At 56.3% G+C, this 21,274-nt stretch overlaps 2 protein-coding genes across 5 annotated transcripts; one reads left to right on the top strand and one right to left on the bottom strand.

Moving 5' to 3' along the window:
• The first annotated feature begins 2,207 nt into the window (after window positions 1-2,207).
• Window positions 2,208-8,476, top strand: POLR2C (RNA polymerase II subunit C). The gene is made up of 9 exons (XM_004583885.4): window positions 2,208-2,363; window positions 2,478-2,527; window positions 4,563-4,631; window positions 4,763-4,815; window positions 5,659-5,787; window positions 6,063-6,114; window positions 6,623-6,791; window positions 6,935-7,009; window positions 7,780-8,476. The coding sequence occupies exons 1-9, from the start codon at window positions 2,278-2,280 to the stop codon at window positions 7,922-7,924; spliced, it is 828 nt and encodes a 275-aa protein (XP_004583942.1). The 5' UTR covers window positions 2,208-2,277; the 3' UTR covers window positions 7,925-8,476.
• A 497-nt stretch (window positions 8,477-8,973) lies between these two features.
• On the bottom strand, window positions 8,974-20,954 carry DOK4 (docking protein 4). Of its 4 annotated transcripts, XM_004583886.2 has the most exons (9): window positions 20,766-20,952; window positions 15,845-16,089; window positions 12,067-12,174; window positions 11,855-11,969; window positions 11,555-11,674; window positions 11,276-11,465; window positions 10,263-10,401; window positions 10,008-10,131; window positions 8,974-9,905 (listed from the first exon to the last, which is right to left on the bottom strand). In XM_004583886.2, exons 2-9 carry the CDS (start codon window positions 15,908-15,910, stop codon window positions 9,787-9,789), a joined length of 981 nt encoding a protein of 326 aa, XP_004583943.1. In that variant the 5' UTR covers window positions 15,911-16,089; window positions 20,766-20,952; the 3' UTR covers window positions 8,974-9,786. The 4 variants fall into 4 exon arrangements, with proteins under 4 accessions (XP_004583943.1, XP_036348516.1, XP_058530450.1 ...); XM_036492623.2 differs by having other exon boundaries at window positions 8,974-10,131; window positions 15,845-16,086; window positions 20,766-20,954; XM_058674467.1 differs by having other exon boundaries at window positions 8,974-10,131; window positions 20,766-20,953.
• Between the last annotated feature and the right edge of the window lie 320 nt (window positions 20,955-21,274).

Genomic DNA, 21,274 nt, shown 5'->3' with positions numbered 1-21,274 from the left:
CTTTCGTTTTATGTAGTTCATTTCCAGGCGGACCATGATAGGAGGGAAATGGCAGGGTTGTAGATGAGGCTCAATTTCTGGTCCTAGTCTGCCTAAAAGCTACCAGGTGATTGGAGAACTCTGTGGACCCAGGTCTTCTCATCATAAAATGGGGGCAGCGGGATCTTTTCAGACCATTCATTCCCTTGGCTGCTCTTGTCTGTCCCATTTGAGGGACAGATTGTTTGAGTCAGTTATGCACTGGCTGAGCTCCCTTGTCATCTGCCTGACTTCTCTCTGCTTTGTGCTTTGCTCCTTCTTTGCCTACATCAGCTGAATACTGATGGAGAGTCAGAAGTGGATCTCCAGTCCCTCTGGGCCTTCCGTGGGGCCTCCTGTGCTCCTCTCTGGTTATCAACACCCTGGAAGCTTCCTGCAGTAGCCACCCGTGCCCCATCACATTCTTTCCTTTACCCTTCATCATACCCATTATACAACTCAGCAGATGATTTTTCTATTTTTTTAAGATTTATTATTTGGGACCCGGTGCAACAGCTCAAGGGTGAAATTCTCACCTTGGAATCACAAGGGTCCTTTGTGGGTGCTGGTTTGTGTCCCAGCTGTTCTTTTTCCCACCCAACTCCCTGCATATGGCCTAGGAAAGCAGCAGAGGACAGCCCAGGACTTTGGGACCCTGTACCCACATGGGAGACCTGGGGAAGTTCCTGGCTCCTGGTTTTGGATAGGTTCAGCTCCAATCATTGTGACCGTTTGGGGAGTAGACCAGCACATGGAGGATATTTCTTTCTTTTGCCTCTCCATAAATCTGGTCTGCCTTTCCAGTAAAGAAAAATATCCAAAAATTATGATTGGAAAGGCAGAAATCTTCATCTGTTTGGTGACTCCCCAAATATCTGCAATGACTGGAGCTAGACCAAGCCCATGCCAGGAGTCAGGAGCTTCATCCGGGTCTTCCATGTGGGTGTGCTTCTGCTGCTGCTTTTCTCAGGTGCATCAGGACCATAATTAGTTTACTAAGGTGACCAGACTGGGGCAAGAGTTCTCTTCCTCCTTGCTAAGGTGAACCTTGTGAGCAGCTGCTATTTGCCAAAGTCTGCTAAACCTCTGGAGGCTGTTTTGGAGACTGTTGTTATTGGAGTATACACACCATGTGGCACACACAGGTGACGCAGAGGAAAAGAGCTGTTAGACCCACTGCAAAGACCGGACTCGAGATGATGCTTTATGTTGAAGAGCATTGTCCTTGCCCAGCAGTTTCCACTCAGACTTGTGGATAGAAGGACATACACCGGGCCCAGCGCAGTGGCCTAGTAGCTAAAGTCCTCACCTTACAGGAGCCCATATAGGCGCCTGTTCTAATCCCAGCAGCCCTGCTTCCCATCCAACTCCCTGCTTGTGGCCTGGGAAAGCAGTCCAGGATGGCCCAAAGCCTTGGGACCCTGCACCCGTGTGGGAGACCTGGAGGAAGTTCCTGACTCCTGGCTTCGGATCGGCACAGCACCAGCCGTTGCTGTCACTTGGAGAGTGAATCATCAGATGGAAGATCTTCCTCTCTGTTTCTCCTCCACTCTGTGTATTTGACTTTTGCAATAAAAATAAATCTTAAAGGACATACACCGTTATTCAAGTATACTTTACTAGAAGCTGACACACATTGTTAAAGTTTGACTTTAAAGCTCTTCAAACCTGCTTCCTGCTTTCTGAAGGCTTCATAATGTTCCTGTGTATTTAACCAGGTCTCTATCATTAGACCAATTTTGTTAATCTTTTGCTATTACAAACAGTACTGCCATGAATGTGCCTTTACATTGCAAATATTTCGGCAGGACGAATTCTTAGCAGCGTTATTATTATTATTTTTTTTTTTTTTTTAAGATTTATTTTATTTTCATTACAAAGTCAGATATACTGAGAGGAGGAGAGATAGAGAGGAAGTGGAGCTGCTGGGATTAGAACCAGCGGCCATATGGGATCAAGGCAAGGACCTTAGCCACTAGGCCACGCTGCCGAGCCCAGCAGCGTTATTATTGAGTCAAGGGCATATGCACGTTTGCCAAATCACCTTCCCCTCCAGGTGCTGGAACCTGGAGCAGTTTAAAGCAGGTGCGGGCAGAAAACGCTGGCCACGGGGCAGTGACAGCCTCCGACCAGCAGATGGCGCTGCTCGCGCGTCTCCGCGGAAGTAGTGAGGCACCGCGCAGTCCGCCTTCCGGTAGAAGAGCCGCACAGGCGCAGAGGAGTGCAGCCGGTGGCTGGCCGAGCGGTCGGAGGCTCGCCATGCCGTACGCCAATCAGCCCACCGTGCGCATCACCGAGCTCACGGACGAGAACGTCAAGTTCATCATCGAGAATACTGACCTGGCGTAAGGCTGCCGAGGGAAGGGGTGGGGGTGCCCTTCCAGAGCCGCCCTGGTGCTGGGGCTTTGGGGAAGGAGGGGCGCGGGGCTCTCAACGCCGCTGGCTTTTTTGTCCTTCAGGGTGGCCAATTCCATCCGGAGGGTCTTCATCGCCGAGGTGCCTATAATAGGTAAGTGAGCCGCACGGCGCCTGGCCGGGACTGCCAGCTGCCCCTCCCCAGGGCCCTGCCCGCCTGTGCCGCCGCCCCCTGCGTTGGAGTGGGGACCGGCCCTGCTAGCCACTTAACGCCCAGCCTTCCATAAGCCGTGCGGGCAAGCCTGGGTTTAGCGGGGGCTGCCTGGGGCGCGAATGCGGTGCTCTGCGGGGTTTGTCATGGCTCCCGTTGGGCCCTCCCCGGGCTGATGGCGAGCATCAGTCGGGTCCATGACTTCCTGCTGAGTCTTGTCGCGTGCAGGGCGTAAGTGCCCAAGGCTTGAGATTCCTGGGCATCCCTGCTGGCCAGAGCAGGACTGTCCTCCTGGGCCTTCACAAGGAGAGCGCAGGGGACAGGGGAACCCGCAGAAAACACCCAGGCGGACGTGCTTTGGCAGGCTGTGCACCTACAGGTGGGAAGATCTGTTTCTTGCCGCTCTGCCCCAGTGTTTGCTGCACTGTCTGTACTACTTCTGGAATGGCAGCTCAGAGTTCAGAAAAATAAGTAAATCATGGCCACAGGAGCATCAAGTGTTTAGACTTTTCAAGGAAATGGAATCCACCAAGTAGTAGGGAAAGAGGAGAATAGGGTGTACATGCCACCTCCACCTGCAGTTGCTTCTTAAATCAGCTTGGGTGCCTGGTGGCGTCCTGCCTCAGAGCCTCAGCACCGAGGGGTCAGGATGCAGCACTTTGCGGACCACTTCAAGTTCTGCAGATAGTACCGAACCCCCACACCACAAGACCCTGCCCTAAGGCATTCTCCAAGCTTGAGGTAGGGTGAAACACAGTTAGGACACCAAGCAAAATATGACAGGTGTCAAGGAGACATAAAGAGAGGGGAGGGGTGACCCCAGGTGTATAGCCTGAAGGGCAGGCCAGACTTGGGCTTTAGGGGGCTTAGAGGACTTTAACCTGCCTGGGGAAGGGAAAGGGCAGGCAGGAGGCAGAGCAGGGTGGAAGTGTGATGGGGCAGAGAAGCTGGGGCCTGGTCCTCGTTCAGCACGGGGTGGGACGTGACTATGGGGCTCTTTTGGCCTCTGTTCCTGGTGCCCATGCCCCTCACCTGGCAGTTGGGCACTAGGACTATTTGAATTCTGGGCTTGTTAACACGAGTGAAACGTGAGTTTAGATCAGGTGTGTGTGTGTACACTTACAGTCCTTAGCCTCTTGCCAGCTCAGGGCTGGCAAGGACTTTGTGCCTTCTTCCATAAAGGAAGTCAGTAACTATTTGTCAGCTGAGTGATAAGAAAAGGCTAATTTGGGTGAGCCAGTCATTGCGTCACAGCGTGAGGTGTGTGCCAGAAGTCTGCTCTGTTTTCGTGTGTCTCCCTGGAAGTCTGCATTGTTTTTGTGCATCTCCCTGGCTTGTTAGCACTCACCTACATCATGTGTGTTCCTGAATATATATATATTTAAGATTGATTTATTCTAATCAGAAAGGTAGATCTTCCATCCACTGCTTCACTCCCCAAATGCCCTCAACAGTCGGCGCTGAGCCAGTCCAAAGCCAGGAGCCCCCTCGGGGTCTCCCACATGGGTTCAGGGGCCCAAGGACTTGAGCCATCCTCTGTTGCTGCTACTGCCTTCCCAGGCCACAAGTAGGGAGATGGATGGGAGTTGGAACAGCTGGGACACAAACTGGTGCCATACAGGATGCTGACACTTGCAGGTAGAGGATTAGCCATTTGAGCCATCTCACCAGCCTGATCCCTGGATATCTGGTATTGGCATGAGCAGCAGATGGATTTGCTTCTCACAGGAGTTGGCAGCTCAGAGAGCCATGGTCCTGTGGCCATAGTACTCGCTCAGTCAGCACTACCTGGATTGTGCAGCTCCTGCTTGAAATGCACCTGGCCAGGAAAGTGGGGCACGATGGCTGTGTGGTTGCCATGACGATGCAGACTCTGGAGCTTCCTTCCACCCCCACTTGTGTGGCCAGGCCTAGGGTCTTCAGTGTGGCCGTTGGTGAGAACCTCACTACAACTCTGCTTGCTTTCTACCCATTGCAGCCATTGACTGGGTTCAGATCGACGCCAATTCCTCTGTCCTTCATGATGAATTCATTGCTCACAGGCTTGGTGAGTGCTGGTCTGGGCTGGAGAGAGTGTTGGAGGGAGGGAGCCGTGCCTGCCTTCAGAGGAGGAGGCCTCCTTCACCCCCAGAGGGACTTTGGGGCTCTTAGGTAAAAGTGCTTTCCTGTGTCTCACAGGATTGATCCCTCTTACTAGCGACGACATCGTGGACAAGTTGCAGAACTCTCGGGTATGCTGTGTGGCTGACCAGATTGCATGCTGGGGAAGGGGCTCAAGGGCTCGCGGGAGTTTTCCTTAGCACCTCACTGCCATCTCGGACTGTGCTGTCAATGAGGGTTGTTGCACAGAGCATGGGGCAGACCTCGGTCCCGGTTCTGCTGAGGGTTCCAATCAGTTAGATCCATCAGGGAATCTAAGAAGCCATCCCAGCAGAGGAGGGGAGCCGCCACAGAGCCTGTTTATATGTAAGCAGTGTCCCCTGGCCCGTGCTGCAGCCACGGCAGGCACTGCCTAACATGAGAGCAGGTTGTCTTGGGAGTCTGGTAGAAGGAATGGCAGCACATTGAGCATTATAGAAGCTTTGTAAGGGTCCATGATGACCTCTGTTTTTATATCATGCGTGAAATTTCTCCTAACACAAATGGTCATGGAGAAACGCTGAGTGGTCTGGAACTGGAGAAGCTATTCCTGCCTCTTATTCCTAGACTGTTTCATTGCAGTGAAGCTACCATCATCAGGCTGGTTCACTCAGTTCACAGTATCAGAGCATCCTGTACCCCTTTCACCAGCCGTGGTCCTCCAAGAGGGTGTGCTCCTGGGTCATCGAGAGGTTGATGGTGCCTCTGCATTTGGTGGCCAAGCAGTTGCAGGGGTGGAAGCAAGCATAGTTGGCAGCGTGGACATGTGTTGTCATAAAATTGGGTGGCCCGCAAGACTGGTGTGCCAGGTTGTCCCTGTGATTAAAGCCCCTGTCACAGATGAATGAGGATGCTCAGGGAGCTGGGGCAGAAGAATAGAAAGTCAAGGAGGCTGCCTGATGTCTCCACACTCACTCCACCTCTCCTACGCCCAGGACTGCACCTGCGAGGAGTTCTGCCCTGAGTGCTCAGTGGAGTTCACCCTCGACGTGCGTTGTAATGAAGACCAGACCCGCCACGTCACGTCCCGGGACCTCATCTCCAACAGCCCTCGGGTCATTCCGGTCAGTGTCCAGGGCAGTGGGTCGTGAGGAGATGTGGCCTGTCCCTGTCTGCTGCTGGTTCCTTTCTGGGCAGCAGCTGGTGGGGTGAAAAAGGAAGTGGCTGCTGAAGTGGGCTATGAGTGTTCTAGGGCTCTGTCACGCGGGGGCCCTCCGGGAAGCCATCCCCACACCGGAGGCAGGGGTAGAGGTAGAAGGCCCTTTCTTGCTTGGACAGACAGAAGCCTCGTGTGCTGAAATGCACAGCTGACCACAGCCTCTGCTTGGGCTCCTTACAGGTGACATCCCGGAACCGGGACAATGACCCCAACGACTACGTGGAGCAGGATGGTAAGGGATGTGGGGGAGTAGGGACCTTCCTGACCTGCCACTGCACAGGCCACAGGCTGAGGGCAGTGGAGACCAGACCACAGCCTGTCCTGCTGGCCGGATTCCTTGTAAAGTGGCTTCCTTTTTTTTTTTTTTTTTGAAAAGCAGATTTATAAAGAGCCAAAGGGAAAGCTCTCCCGTCCATTGGTTCACTCCCCAAATGGCCACAGTAGCCTGAGCTGAGCTGAGCCAGGATCCAGGAGCTTTTTCCTGGTCTCCCACGCAGGTGCTGGGTCCCACAAGCAGGGAGCTGAATGGGAAATAGAGCAGCCAGGACATAAACCAGTGCCCATATGGGATGCTTACGCTTAGGGTGGGAGGATTAGCCATTTGAGCCATTGCGTCAGCCCCTGAAAAGTGGTTTTACAGGCCTGTGTTTGCATTGCATGTCATCTCCCTAGGCACTGTGGGCCCATGTTCAGATCACTGCCCTCTGCCCAGCCCTTGGCTGACTCAGCTTTCCTTGCAGACATCCTCATCGTCAAGCTGAGAAAGGGCCAGGAGCTGAGGCTTCGAGCCTACGCCAAAAAGGGCTTCGGCAAGGAACATGCCAAGTGGAACCCCACTGCAGGGGTGGCTTTTGAATACGACCCAGATAATGCCCTGAGGCACACCGTGTACCCCAAGCCTGAGGAATGGTAAGCTCTTGGGCAAGTTGGAGGCAGGTGTTCAGGCTGAGGGGTAACTACAGGTGACTGTCGGGGACAGAGGCAGGCAGGAATTCTAGGAACTCGCTGCCTTCAGAGCAGCCACAGCAGTCATCCTTCTCCGTACTTGATAGGCCCAAGAGTGAGTACTCGGAGCTGGACGAGGACGAGTCCCAGGCTCCCTATGACCCCAACGGCAAGCCAGAGAGGTAAGACCTGCTCACTCGCATGTGGAAACGGGTCTCAGAACACGGGTCTGCAGTAGGCTGTGTCCTGTCCTAGTTGGCATAAGCTGGGGGTAGGGAGGAGACATGGAGTATGCTAACACTTGAATACAGCCTTGCTGTGTGTGCCTGTCCCCCTCCGGGTCACTATGAGAACAGGCCTCTCCACCTCCCTAGCTGTTCACTGTTCATTTGTAGTCCCAAAAGGGACTTCAGAACCAAGCTAGGCACAGACATCTGTGTATCGATACCATTTGAGAGGCAGACCCAGATCTCCCATGGCTACAACAGCCAGGACTAGCTGGGCGGAGGCCTGGTACCAGAAATTTGATCTTAGCTAGCCTCCCACATCTGTGCAGAAGCCCAAGTACTTCAGCCATCACTGCTGCCTCCCAAAGTGAGCATTAGCAGGAAGCTGGAGCTTGGAATCAGCAATTAAACTGAGGCACTGCAGTGTGGGCCATCTTGACTGCTAGGGGCTGACCCTAACCATGGCCCCATAGTGAGGAGTATGGAGCACAATGTGTGGTCTCTGCCCACCAGCCTCCCCACAGCCCCACAGTGTGAAGTTCAGACTAAGGACTGTTTCAGGGTCCTTCACAATATCGTTTACATGCAGGGAGGTCAGTCCCGGGACAAAGTCAAGTTCCTGGGGGGGGGAAGAGAGAGCAGACCCAGAGGGAGAGGGAACGGTCCACAGCTAAAGAACAGGCTGTGCAGGCCACTTGGTGAAGGCTGTCACTGGATCCATCTAGGTTCTACTACAACGTGGAATCCTGTGGCTCTCTGCGGCCCGAAACCATCGTGCTGTCAGCGCTCTCCGGGCTGAAGAAGAAGCTAAGTGATCTGCAGACTCAGTTGAGCCACGAGATCCAGCGTGACGTGCTAACCATCAACTAGCTGTAGCTCGCCTGCTTCGATACCCGGGATCCCCACCCACAGCTGCATTTCAGGCTCCTCTCCCTCTGAGATCTGGACTACCATGGCTGGAATTTCTGGGGGGTGAGGTGGTGAGGGGTGTCAGTACAACTGGGAGTGGTCCCGCAGGACCAGAGATCACTGGACTTGGGCAGGGCCTTGGTTTCCTTTACGTTCATCTTCCTTGGCCAGTCCTGCCACCCAGGACCCAAATTGCTCCATCCTGCATCCGTGCCCGCCTGTCCGTGTGAAGAGCTGGCCCTTTCCCAGCTCTATGAACTCCCATGTTCACGGGGAGGCATGCTCATGGATGCACCTTGGGCTGTTGGTGTTAGAATTAGGTGCTGGAACCTTGAGCCTGTGACCCTGTCCTTTTCCCACAGCCAGCCTACTGACCCTGCAAATTCCAGGGGCCCCTAATTGGGGAAGTCACCATTTGGGCATAGCATTAGACCCTGCAAATAAACAGGCTGTATTATGTCTGTTGGTGACCAACTCCTTAACCAATGATCGCTTAGTAAGGCAGGCTAGGAGCAGTGAGCACCTCATGTATTTCTCTAGTCAAAGTTCAGGTCTTGAACCTAACGCGGTGCACTGTGTACAGTCAAAAACATACCCAGAGCAGCTAATTAGGCAGCCAGGAGAAAACAACAGTTCGATTACAGAAAGGAAGGGTTATTGATTAACAGGAATTGTATTTTTAAAAGTTTTTATTTTTGGCAATAAAGAGCACAACATAATCTCCTTCATGCGTCACCGTGCCACTAGCTGAGCCAGCCAGCTGTGCCTGCCTCCCCAAGGCCGCTGGGCCGCGCCTGGATTAGGAGCTCAGCTAGCTGTGCTGGGCCCCTCCCTGGCGCTAGGACTCTTGGGAGAGGCCGCCTGTCACCCTCCCACCTCAACTTCAATAGTTATTTACAAGAAAGTCTAGTCCCACAAATCAGAACCCTAAAGTATGAAAAGAAACAAAAAATAAAACCCCACCTCACACAACGGAAGGTTTGATGTGAATAAAAAGATAGCCCTTCTGCTCGGTAGTCAATAAATACCAGCACTAGAAAATCAATTGCTTTAATTGCATCTCAGCAGGGAGCCTCAGCACCATAAGGGGAGGGCAGGGGAAGGGCTGGTTTCTGAGTGCTTCTGGGTGGCCACAGGGCGGCCACACCCAGGACCAAGTGTTGGGGTGCCCTCCCTGCCCCCCAGGGACAGGATAAGTACCAGCCCCTACCCCAGGGCACCTTTTCAGCCTGCACCACAGGGAGGAGTCTACACTGAACTCACATTTCCAAGCAGATGCTGCCTCTGCTTAAAACTCCCAAGTACAAGGCTGCCCAGCAGCACAATGGAATTTGAGGTCCTCTCTGTGCCACTCTAAGCCCGAGGAGTGGAGAGGCCAACTGCCATCCTGGCCCCTGAGCTGCATGGGAGAAGCCAGCCATCAGCGCCAGCCTTGAGTTCTGATTGTTCCCTCCAGCCCTGGACAGGACAGGATAACTGCTGTCTTACTGCTCGACAATAGCCTTGACCGTGGCCTGGTCACGGGATTAAAAAACTTGTATGTGTTGGCAGGAAGGGACAGAGGGAGAAATTTCATTAATATAGAATATGTCATAAGCCATATATATTAAAATCATTAACAGTATATAGTCCCATGGAGCTCCAGCCCCTCACACATGCTCAGATGGTATGGCCAGCCCCTTGCCTTGGCCCAGCCTCACCCTTCTCGGGGGGGCAAACAGGGAAGAGCTTGCTCCCTCCTGTCAGGCTCTTGGCTAACAGTCCCTTGAGACTGGCCCTGAGGTGGGCCGCCCAGCAGTCGTCGGTGCGTGCCAGCCCTGCCGTCACTGGGATGGGGTCTTGGCCTCACTGCTGTCCCCCTGGCCAGACTTTGGCTTTAGCAGGATGAATCTGTTGAGGAGGTCCGTTTCGGAACTGGCCTGGGCCGCCCCGTACCCCTCACCTATGGGCATAGAAGCAGGCTCAGAACTCGGATCCAAGTCAGCAGAATCTTGGGCAAGCAGGCCCCGTTCTCCCCAGGGTGCAGGGCTCGCCAGCAACCCACCGGCATAGCTGGAGGACTCGGCGATGTTCTGGGAACCCGTGATGTGGTGCCAGTAGGCGCTGCGGGGCAGCATGGTGGTGGGCGTACAGGGGTACGAGTAATGCTCTGTGCCCTTGTTCAGCATCTGTGGAATGTAGGGGCAGGGCCTTCCTGTTAGCTCTGGGGACAGTGGCAGCCAGCCCAAGCACCCACCTGCTTGCCTCAGGGACACAGGTGGAGCCACAGGTGCCAGGCCTGCCCTCCCCCAGGCCTCACCCTCACGTTCTTCTCCATCTCCAGCAGGACCCTCTTGTGCTGCTCAGCAATGGCAAGGGTGGCGCTGTGCACCCGCTGGTAGATCTGCTCCCCCTCCTGCGTCTGGAAGGTGTAGAGCCCTTCCCCGGCATCACACATCCTGGGGAGACGGGCACAAGCCTGGTCAGGCAGGCATTGGAGCTCAGGTGTTCCCTCTGGGCAGGCCGGGAATGGCCTGGGAGTCTGCCCGCAATGTGGGCGGGTGAGCCTTTGCAGCATGCCAAGTGGTGCCCCAACTGCTTTCCAACAAACAGCCCATTCCGTTCGCACCACCCCCTCTGCTCTGTGACTATTCATAGTTGCTTTACGGTTAAGCATTTTTCTCAAGCCATTTCACATACAAGGAAACAGGCTTCCGGGAGTTAAGAAACACACTTAAGCTGATACAGAGGACTATACAGAATTTAAGTCGAGGCCACCTGGCCCTAGGGTCCCAGCTAAGGGCTGCTGCCAAGCCTCAAGCTGCTCTGGAAGGCCAGCACTTTCTGCATCCCTGGGTGCTGGTCTACCATCACACACCCAGCAAGCGCTAAACACAGGCAGTTTCTTTTCTAAATCTAAGAGGCACAAAAACAGTGTAAGGGACAGAGAGAATAATGAAATAAAATAACCATCCACTGATCCACTCCCCAAATGCTCACATTGGCCAAAACTGGGCCAGGCCAGGCCAAAGCTAGGGCCCAGGTACTCAGTTAAGATCTCCTACAGGGGTGGCAGGGATACAATTACTTGATCCATCACCACAGCCTCCCAGGCTCCAGGTTAGCAGGCAGCTGGAGTCAGCAGCCTTGCCCAAGACTGGAACCCAGGTACAGCGGGTACAGGGGTGCCTTAAGCTCTAGGACAAACCCTACCCCGCTGCCCACTCCCTGCTTGGTGTGACTTCTCTGAGCCCTGATTTCCTCATCTGTCAAGTAGGACTATGACAGTCCTCATGGGGCAGCCAGCATCAAGACCATGCGGGGAGGTCCTACCGGCCGGCCTCAAAGGTGAACCGTGTGGCATCCCGGCCATAGCGGCGCAGTGAGCAGAGCGGCCACGAGACGAGCTTCACGCGGGGGTTGTGTATGTCCCAGAGGTAGATGTTCTCGTGTGTGATCTGCAGCTTGCACTCGCCGTACACATCCAAGTTGGGGCAGGGCAGCAGGAAGACATTGAAGCGGTCTGCAGCAGGCAGCCAAGGGAAGCCTCAGAGAGAGCCTCTTCCTTATGGCAGCCCTGCCCCCAAGCCCAGAGCCAGGGCCTTGCCTTACCTGTCTGCTCACACTGCACCCCTGGGGCCAGGAGGTCGGGCTCTCCCAGACTGATATCATTGAGCCGGGACCCCAAACACTCCACAGACAGCGTCTTATACCATTCCTCAGCCTCCAGCTCTGGAGAAGAACAGCATTTCATCATGCTGCCAGCTCAGTGTCCGCCTGCAGCCTGCCCTTCTGCCACAGCCCAAGAGCCCTGCCTTGTATGGGACCACGTCTAGCAATGTAGACACAGCCCCACCTCCAGCCAGGGTTAGCCCTACTCTGCCTGCCAGAGGGGGATATCCAGCACCTCACCTGAGTCACAGGTGAAGGTACGCGCCGAGTCGTCAGTGAATATGATGGCCACTGCCTGCCTCTTGGTCTCCTTGGGGAGCCTCGTGACACACTTGACGTTGCTGATCTCAGTCACCTGGTACAACATTCACAGGGGCCTCAGCCAGGCTGGGGCTCCTTCCCATGCACCCCCACCCCCAAGCAAACCATCTTTGCCTGCCCAGGCCTCTCACCTTGGGGCAGCCTCGGAGACACACTGACTTTTCATCTGGATACTTTTCTAGCCGCTGGGGTCCCTTGCTGGAGGACTTCCGGAACACCAGCCAGCACCTCCGGTAGATCTGGAGGGAGCAGACCAAGGGCAATCAGGCCTCCCTAGACTGCTCCCACTCCAGCCCTGCAGTTCTTTGTGCCTGCTACAGGGGGCAGTCACCAGCAGGACTGCCCAGGGGAGAGACGGTCACTGCCAGGCAGGCTCTGAGCAGCTATTCTGCTAAGGGGACACTACTTCAAGTTGAATGTGAGTAGCCAACATTTACTGAGTCACACAAGTCCCAGTCCCAGGGTTACTCTTGAGGTCAGTGCTATTACCACTACCATTCTACAGATGGTAAAAATAAGGTACCAGACCATAGCAGAAGAACGGAACAAATTGGACAACTACCCCAGCCAAACAATGACAGCAAAAATCTGGGCAATGGAGATTGTAAGTTTGACTGTGTCAGCTAATGGACATTGGAAGGGCTTCATCATCCTTGGATTGGTGAGATCAACAACATTAGACCTATCAAAACCACCTAGGCAGAATCCTTGGAGCATGTGCCACACCAGGATCCTAGGTTGATAGCAGGTGGCCATTCCCCATCCCCCATCCCCGGGGTACTGGGGCAGTTGGGAGGCTGGGTGTGGCTTCTCCCCTTGTCTCCCCTCTTCCCCCAGAAACAGGAAGAAGAAATAGAAAACTTGTAAACAATGATCACACTCACTTTTCCCTAACCCTGGACCCTTCCCACCCTGATCAACTATGTAAACATCATCAAAAATTAAGCTTAAAAAAAGTGAGGTACCAAAATAACAGCTAATTAATGGTACAGTGTCTGGGACCCAGAAAAGATTGTGGCACTCCACTCACTACATGGTACCTTCTGGCCAGGGCCCCTGCAGTGCTAGGCACAACAGGGGAGGCTGGGGAAGCCCCTTGTCCATTCTCCAGCCTGGGCATCGCCGAGCCCTTGCTCTTGCTGCTGTCTCCAGGAGCTGGGCTCACCCTCTTCCCTCTTGCACCAGTCCTAGAGTGCAGGGGCTGGGGTGGTTTCCCTGTTCCAGGGGGGGAGGGTAAGAGGAAAAGAGGCAGGACAAAGAACCCAAGGCTACCCAGCCACAAGGTGCCTTCCCCAGGACAGTCCCTCCCTGTTCCTGCCAACATCCTAGCCTTAAACCAATTCTTCAGGGCTTCGCAGACTCCTGAGAAGCAATCAGTGGCTGAGAGGGGAAGCGAGTGATGAGTGACCATGCTCTAGAGCTGGAGGGCTAAACTGGCCTCTGCCACCTTGCAGTTTCATCCAGCCACCTATCTGAGCTGCTGATTCTTCTGTGACCCAGCCCTCTGTCAGAGTGAAATGGATAAATGGATGGGTAGAAGGATGAGTGGGTGGGTGGGCAGATGGATGGAAGGATAGGTAAATGTACAGATGGATGGATGAATGGATGGATGGTTGTATTGGTGACCATGTTATTCACCCCTTTCAATGGCAGAGCCCTTCCGCAGGCAGCTCTGGTATTTTTCTCACTGACCAACAGTAGGGCATAGAGGCAGCCCAGAGCTGAGCCAATGGGGCTTCTACACTCCTCTCCTTGCCTCACCCACTCTACCGTGGCACCCCATGTCACTGCTAGCCAGGGTCACGGGCACTGTGTGCCAGGCAGTCCTCAGACTAAGAAGCCCCCTAGAGCTAGGGAGTTTCTGGCTCCTGTCTAGGACCTGAGGAGGCATATCTGCCATGCACCTTGATCCTGACTCACACTCCAGCCTCTGCACCAGAGACCCTCAAGCTATCAGCTGCACAGCTCCTTTTTAAGGCAAGGACAACTTGATTCTCAGAATCCCACTCCCATCCTGGTAGCCACATTCAAGGGAAGGACACCACAGGAAGGGACTGTGAATGGATGGACAGGTGGATAAATGAAGCTGCTGGCCCAGATGCAAACTCCCTGGCTGGGCTCCATGGTGTCAGGGGCAGAAGGGGCGAGGTGGGGAGGAGTGCTGTGCCCTGGTTGCCTGGTTACAGGATATACTCATAGCCCCAGGGAGCCGGCACTGGAGAGCCCTCCTTCCCACTTCTCACACGTCTTTGATCAGCACTTCAGAAACACTGCCATGGGGAAGGCCCTGGCAGGTTGGAGGGTGGGCACCTGGCAGCTGGCTGCCCCTTCCCCTTGTCTCTGGGGGCTGAAAGAAGGATGGCTGGCCCCAGCACAGCAGAGATGGGAGGCTCAAGTCTGCAACGGAAGCTGAAATGACCCACCCCCAGACCAGGCTTACCACACCCCACTGACCAACCCCTCTCCACAGCACCTGTGCCCACCTGTGCCCACCTGCCCACCCGGGGCTCTGAAACTGAGCCCCAGTGGCTCCCTTGTAGCCCCATGCCTTGCCAGATCTGGGAACATGGAGGGTCCCTGCTGGCCCCTTGGCCTCCAGACCTCTTGGCCTCAGCATTAGTTGTATGATCCGGGTCAGTGGGCTGAATCCCTCCCTAGAAGAGCAACATGGCTGATGGCTGCGCCCAGTCTCCATCAGAAAGATGGGCCACAAATTTCAATGGCAAACAGTTCAGCCCTGGGCCACATCAGGTGAGGCAGCTGTCCCAGCCTGGTAGCAGCACCCCTCAGGGGCCCTTGGGGCCAGGTGAGGGGAGAAGGCCAAAAAACCCATTTGGAGGCCCTGGGAATGGTACCTAGGTAGGGTACCCCTCCCCAACCCGCTCGGGCCAAGCCAGGACCACCTGGGCAGGGTGACTCAACTCCATCCCCCTGTGAGGCAGGAAGAACTCCTGGGGGACAGCAAGACGTGAGGCACCCCAGTCACCAGAGCTTCCTGCCTGCTAAGGAACTGGGGGAGGCAGCTGGCAGATCCTGCTTGAAGGAATGTGGGTTGGGGAAGAGGCAACAAGGAAACTGAGGCAGTTCTTAGGTAACCTCTCCCATGATCATGGAGGTGGTACACCGAGGACTTTGCTCATGTCTTCTGATAGTGCCGCCACCAGAGCAGGGGCCTGCAGGGGTGTGGAGGATCCCAAGCCCCCTGAAGCTTCATGTCCACGGTCCTTCCAGCCGTGCTTACAGTCAGTTTGGGTCAAGCACCAGGCAAACATGCAGCCACCGGCACCAACTTGGACAAAAGCAGTCCATCCCAGAGCAGTGAACATTTATGTGTTAAGTTCTCATTTACAACCCACAGCAGCTCCCAGCTTCTCTGCCCTGACCCGGCCCAGCCCAGCCCAGCCCAGCCCAGCCCAGTCCAGCCCTCTCCTTCCTTTCCTCTCCCTCCCTTGCTGAAACCCACCGGCCACCCCCACTGCCACTGCTGCTGCTGATAGCTATATAGCCAAGACAGAAAGCAGGCAGAGGCAAGCACAGAGGATGGACTTCAAAGAAAAGAGGCCAGGGGATGTGGGAGCAGGAGAGGGGAGAGACCAAGGGGAGGAAACCAGTGAGAAGCTCCTGCTACAGCTGTGCAGGTGACAACTTCAACAATAGCCAGGAGCTGCCTGTCCGGCAGCCACGACCACAGCTGGCTCGCGGCTGGGAGGCCAGCTCGTACTGCTGGGGTGGGGAGCTACAGCAGGCAAGAGCCTGGCCCAGGGCACACGCCAGGCAACCAGCTGGTGACAAGCCCGGAGAGCAAAGACACACGATGCCTGAAGCCTCCAGTCGGGGCCCTTGGGCTCCCAGCCCCAGCTGGGACCGGTTCCCTGCCCCCACTTCCCGCCATCCGGGAGGGTCGCTCACCCCCAGCTTCCTGCTCTTCATCTTCACGTAGCCTTGTTTGACGATATCATTGAAATTGGTCGCCATGGTTGCCTCTCCGGCTCTGGGGTGCCCGGTTGGCCCAGGGGAGGGGAGGGGACCCAGGTGGCCCGGGCTCCAGTTCTGCCTCGGGCTCCCAGGGATCACCTGTCCGTCGGGGGCCGCTGTTCACCTCCTCACCTCACCCGCCTCAGCATTGTTCTAGCAGCTCCTGCGCCAGGCGCCTGCTGGAAATATAAATGACAGGGAGATTAGACACAGTGACATCTTTCTCTTCCCCTCGCTGGCTCCTCTCTTTTTCCCTTCCTCTTCCCACACTCCTCCCTCCCACACTCCCTCCCTCCGCCTTGCCCTCCTTCCTTCCCTTCCCTCCCCACCCCAGGACGGCAGAACCATTCAGGAAAACCTGAGGTGGAGGAGGCAGCGGCAGCATTGGCAGCAGCAGCAGCCGCCGGCAGCAGGAAAATGGTCCAGCCCAGTCCCCTCCCTCATGGCTGGGGCTGGAGGTTAACCCCTTCCTGGGAAGACTGGCTTCAGCTCCCCTGCCATGGGCATGGGGGTGAAGGAGGGAGGGGGTGTGGCTGGCCAGAGACCCTGGCTAGGGCCCACAAACTGCTGTCCCTGGGCACTTGGCTTTGGCCCAATCCTCCTGTTACAACTCAGGGACCACCACAAGGCACATACCCCACCTCTGGCTCCTTGCCCCAAGGAATAGGAGCATTCCCAGTAAAAGCAGTTCTAGGAGACAGCCCAGACTGGGGAAGAGGGGTGGGCTTAATGAGCCCTGGGTTCTCTAGGGTTAAAGCCCACGTGCCTCCTTGTCCCTCCCACCCCCCACCCCCAGCTATACCTGTTTCTCATCACCCCAGAGCCGCTGAGACCCAATTCCCTCCAGCCCACCCTGCTGCCAGCGCCTGGAATTCTCAGCTGCAGCTTCCTGGGTGGGAGAGAGGGCAGAGTCCAGCAAGGCAGCAGGGCGGGCCTCTAGATAAGGCTGGGGAATGTGCTGGGCCGGCTGGAAGTGGCCACTGTGGAAGCAGGTGCCTCCCCTGGCCCAGGAGCTGGGAGAACTCGGCTGGCACTAGGGCTCCCTCCTGGTACTGACACTACATGGAGTAGAGAGGTAGGGGGAGGCAGGGGTTAATTACAGGGAGAAGTAACCAGGGCCTGGGGCACGGGACTCAGCCCAGACAACACAGCGGAGAGGGGTGGAGAGACTTAGAGGAAGCTGGGAGTATGGCTCCAAATCTGGCTGAATCCAAGCCTGTGACCCCAGCTACTATATTTTGCTGATGAGAACAGGAAGTTGCCCAGAGAGGGCAAGCCTCCTGGTTAAGGCCACACAGCAAGCTCAGAGTTACATCCAAGGATGAATGAGACCCATTCTAGGGCGGGTGCCAGAGGTCAGGCTCGGCTAGAACGTCTTAAGCCACCTCTGGCTGCCCGCCAACACATTTGCCTTCTATGCCATCCAGCCTTAGGGGCAGGCAGGCAGGGCTGTGCGGACACTTGCCTCCCAGATATGGCTTCAACATCACTGAGTGAGCAGGGAGCAGCATGGTTGGGGCCAGCTAGGCATCTGTGCTACCAGGAAAGGGCCCTGGGGCAGGCATTCTGCTGGATGTGCCCACCACTTGGCATTAATTAATCTCTAAGAAGCCTGTCTGCTGTGTCCCTAACTGAACAGATGGGTCTACCCAAGTGGCACACAGAAATCAAGGGAAGGGCTGGGGGGACACTGTTCCTGCAGCCCATGCCTGCCCTGATGGCACCTCAGCGCACCCCCACTCTGCCCACACACTTCCTCATGGCCCAGACCCTCGCGCCATGCAAGCATCCAGCTTCTCTTCCCCACAGCCTGGCCACACACCTGGGCTTGACGCACACTGTGCTCAATGTGCCCAACCCCCTGCAAGGCCAGCCACTGGCTGCTGGCCCCCAATGAGGGAGGCCCCTTTCAGAACACATTTATCCCAGCTACATGGGTTCATCCAAGGCGACTGGGATGTGACGCAGCCAAGAGCGCGAGTACAGCTGGCCACTCAGTCCTGGGCATGCCCTTTTCCCTCTTGGGCTTTCATTTCCCCAACATTAAAAAAAAAAAGGAGGCTAAATCCACCTGCTTTAAAGAAGCAAATTAGTCCATGAAGCAACTGCTTGACCTCTCGGGCCCCAGAGCTTCTGTCTTGAAAACCAGGAGGGATATTTCTATGCTTCCCCCCACCTTTCACCTGCCCAAGGACTGCTGCCCAGTCAGGACCATGAGACCACCCACAAGCACCTGCCCAGCAAAAACTGCTCTTGCTGGCTCCTGCTGAGCGCACATGACCACCAACTTCACAGGAGGGCTCCCCTGTGCATGCCCTTGACCCTAGCTCTAGAATCCATCCCACAGAAATTCACCAGCTGAGCATCCTAGGGGCAGAGTCCTAGCAGCTTCCTCTGGCCCTGATTTGCAGGAACTCCTGGTCAAACTCCAGCCCAAACACAGATTTCCAAGAGTGAGCCCCAATCTGGGACCCAAAATGGTATGTGGGGAGTGAGACGGGGTAGGGCACGACAATCAGTGGGAGAAGGGAGGGAGGGGCCAACAGGTAGACCCACAAACCTGACAGGTAATGGACGTCAAGGACAAGCAACCCAGAGCATCCACCAGAGGGGCTGCATGCGCTCATCAGGAGGGGCACTGGGACAGAGAGGGTGAAGCAGGCCAGTCACAGGGCCGTGGCGTCCACACCCTCACCAGTGCCCATGGGCCATCCCCAGCCTCTCAATCCTGCGGCCAGGGATGGACGCCCAGGAGCCTGAGAGGACTTGTGGCCCAGGTCACTCCCCAGTACCCAGAAGCATTAAACAGGGTTTAGAACCTTCCAAGGTTCTGCTGAAGGGAGGCCAGGCTCCCTGGCCTCACCCCAATCACCTCCTCCCAGTCTGGCATTAGCACAGTCACGCTCATCCACAGACACAACCCACCCTGGGCTAGGCTAGCACAGGCTCCAGGACAGGTGCACAATGGGGGGCACAGAATGGTGGGGCCAGGCCCCTGCCCACCTTCCCACGGGCTGAGCTTGCCTTCCCTAAACTTGGTTCTGCCCCAGGGCTTTGGCTCCAGAACAAACACTACTCGCTGAGGCTGGCGACCAATGGCAGTGCTGGCTGGGATCTTATCAGGACTTCTGGGACAGCCTTGCCGGGGCACCATCAGGGCTGTCATCTGCCTGTCTCTGCCCCAAAGCGAAGATGCTATCTCAGGTTTCTCTGGGACTTTTCCCAGTCCTGGCTGATTGTTATCAAGACCCAGCAAGGAGTGCCCCAGCAAATCCCCACAAGGGTTGTCCCCCTCCCGCTCCCCCGTGAATCTGTGGGTTTTACCCTGTGGTGAGTGGTAGGTGGCAGACAGACCCTGCTGGGCAGGAGTAGGGGATGTCTGGGCAGCTATGGTTCCCCCACCCCCAGATCCTCAGGCCAGCACGGAGGTGGTGCCGTACCACTTAGTTCTCACCCCATCCCTGCCTCCACTTCAAGATGCCAACTTCCTTCCCACACAAGGCCACAACATGTGCTGGCTCCCACCTATAACACTGCTCCTTTCACACAATCTCAGGGTTCATTCCTTTACTCCATTTGGGTTTCAGCGCAAAGACTGCCTCCTCAGAGAGGCCTTCCGTGACTACTCCAGCCAGTTAACCTCTCTCACAGCATGCAGTATCTGCCACACACACCGCTGTGGAATTTCCTTGCACCTTCCTCTGTTTACAACCCAGCCACCCAGCACCCTATTGGCCTTTTCTGTGTAAGTTACTATAGCCTAGTCCAGTCCTGCTTCCACAGGTAGTGTGAGCAGTGGCAGGCTCCCACCTCCCTGGTCCCGGTGCCGTTAGAATCGGGAAACTCTTGTTACTGGAGAAGCAGCCGGATCCAGACCCACAGACTGGTTCAGGGCCGACACAGCAGAGAACACGTTGCTACCATTGCATCCAGGTCTGGCCTGATGCCTGGGGTTGTCAGGCGAGGTTGTGCCCAGCCCTGTTGCCCCACCTAAAAGGGAAGGGCCAGAAGGAGGCAGCCCAAAGAAGCCAGCCACAGGTGAGGGGCCACACAGCTCTCTCGGAGCTCACACCCACTGGCCTGTGCTGAAGTCCTGTCCGGCCCTTTAGAAGGGACCAGGAAGGAATGAGGACTAACCACACCCAAGGCCTTTGCTGGTTGCTAGCCGCTGTGTTGTGACCTGCTGGGCTGACCTAGCTCCTTTCCGCCCCCAGGCCCCAGGACCCAAGCCTCGATGGCTCAGGGAGACCGTACATGGGTCCTGCTCTGCCACTCCGTCCAGATGTCCAGCCTCAGGTTTGCAGGGACAGAACAAAATGAAACTGGAACCATGGCCCTGCTTGGGGTAGGCAAGGAAGGACAACAATCTCGAGGGTCAAGGCCAACAGTCAAGCTGGCTATAAGGGCGGCAGCTCCACTAGGCGGGGATAGTCACCAGGAGACAGCAGGGTGGGAAAAAAATCATGTCTGGAGTACTTGGAGGAAGTGGATACACAAGGTAGCTAGGAGGAGGGTGGGTGCTGCCGTGGCTGGCCTCTGCCCCTTCGGGATGGCAGGCGCCAGCAAGCAGCGCCGGGACCTGGGTTTCTCCGAGGGCGTGAGAGCCGGGGCGGGTTGGCCGGCCCAAGGGAAGAGCTGGGGGCCGGACGAGCTCCGGGGGAGTTTTGCGGCCGGGGCGCCGGCGGCAGGGTGAGGAGTCAGAGAACAGACCCCTAAGCTCCCTCCTCCACCCTGAGCAGAAGGCTCCTGTGGTTTGCAAGGCTCACAGCATCGGGAGTGGTGACTGAGGGTCTTACCGGCTTGACGCGGTTCAGACCCCGCCCGCCTCCTCGCACCACCCCCTGTCTCTATTTACCTGGGCGTCGAGGCCCGGGCCGGGGGCGTTTGCTCGGCGGGCAGCGGGGCAGGCTCATGCCCGGGTCATGGCGCGGCCGGCGGGGGCGGCAGGGCGGCGGCAGTGCGAGATTCTGGGCACGGACGGCGAGGGAGGTGCGGCCGCGGGGTTCGGGCTCCGGCTCCGCCTGGGGCTCGGTTGCGCTCTCTCCCCGGCCCGGGGCCCTCGGCTCCGCCCCGCCATGCAGCCCGGAACCGCCCCCGCCGTATTCCTCTGAGCCGCGGGACACCTGCTTCCTCTGGAGTATCAGCCCTTCGGAACCGGCGGTTCAGCCCCATGAAGCCTCCCTGGCTCCAAAGCCCAATTTTCCACGGCCGTTCAGCCTGTGAGAGCTGCGCCCCACATCAAACCTCACCCCTCGCCCAGTTCCTTCAGGAATCACCACACACCTATGACTTCTACCCCGCTGCCCACACCGCTCTCGGGTCCACCAGCCCAGCCATTCCGCCCCCACTTCCACATCCAGTACC

This window comes from Ochotona princeps, chromosome 16, assembly GCF_030435755.1.
Source record: "Ochotona princeps isolate mOchPri1 chromosome 16, mOchPri1.hap1, whole genome shotgun sequence".
In the NCBI taxonomy this organism is placed as follows: domain Eukaryota; kingdom Metazoa; phylum Chordata; class Mammalia; order Lagomorpha; family Ochotonidae; genus Ochotona; species Ochotona princeps.
Note: the sequence above shows the minus strand (reverse complement) of the source record. Positions and strands in the feature narration are given on the sequence as shown.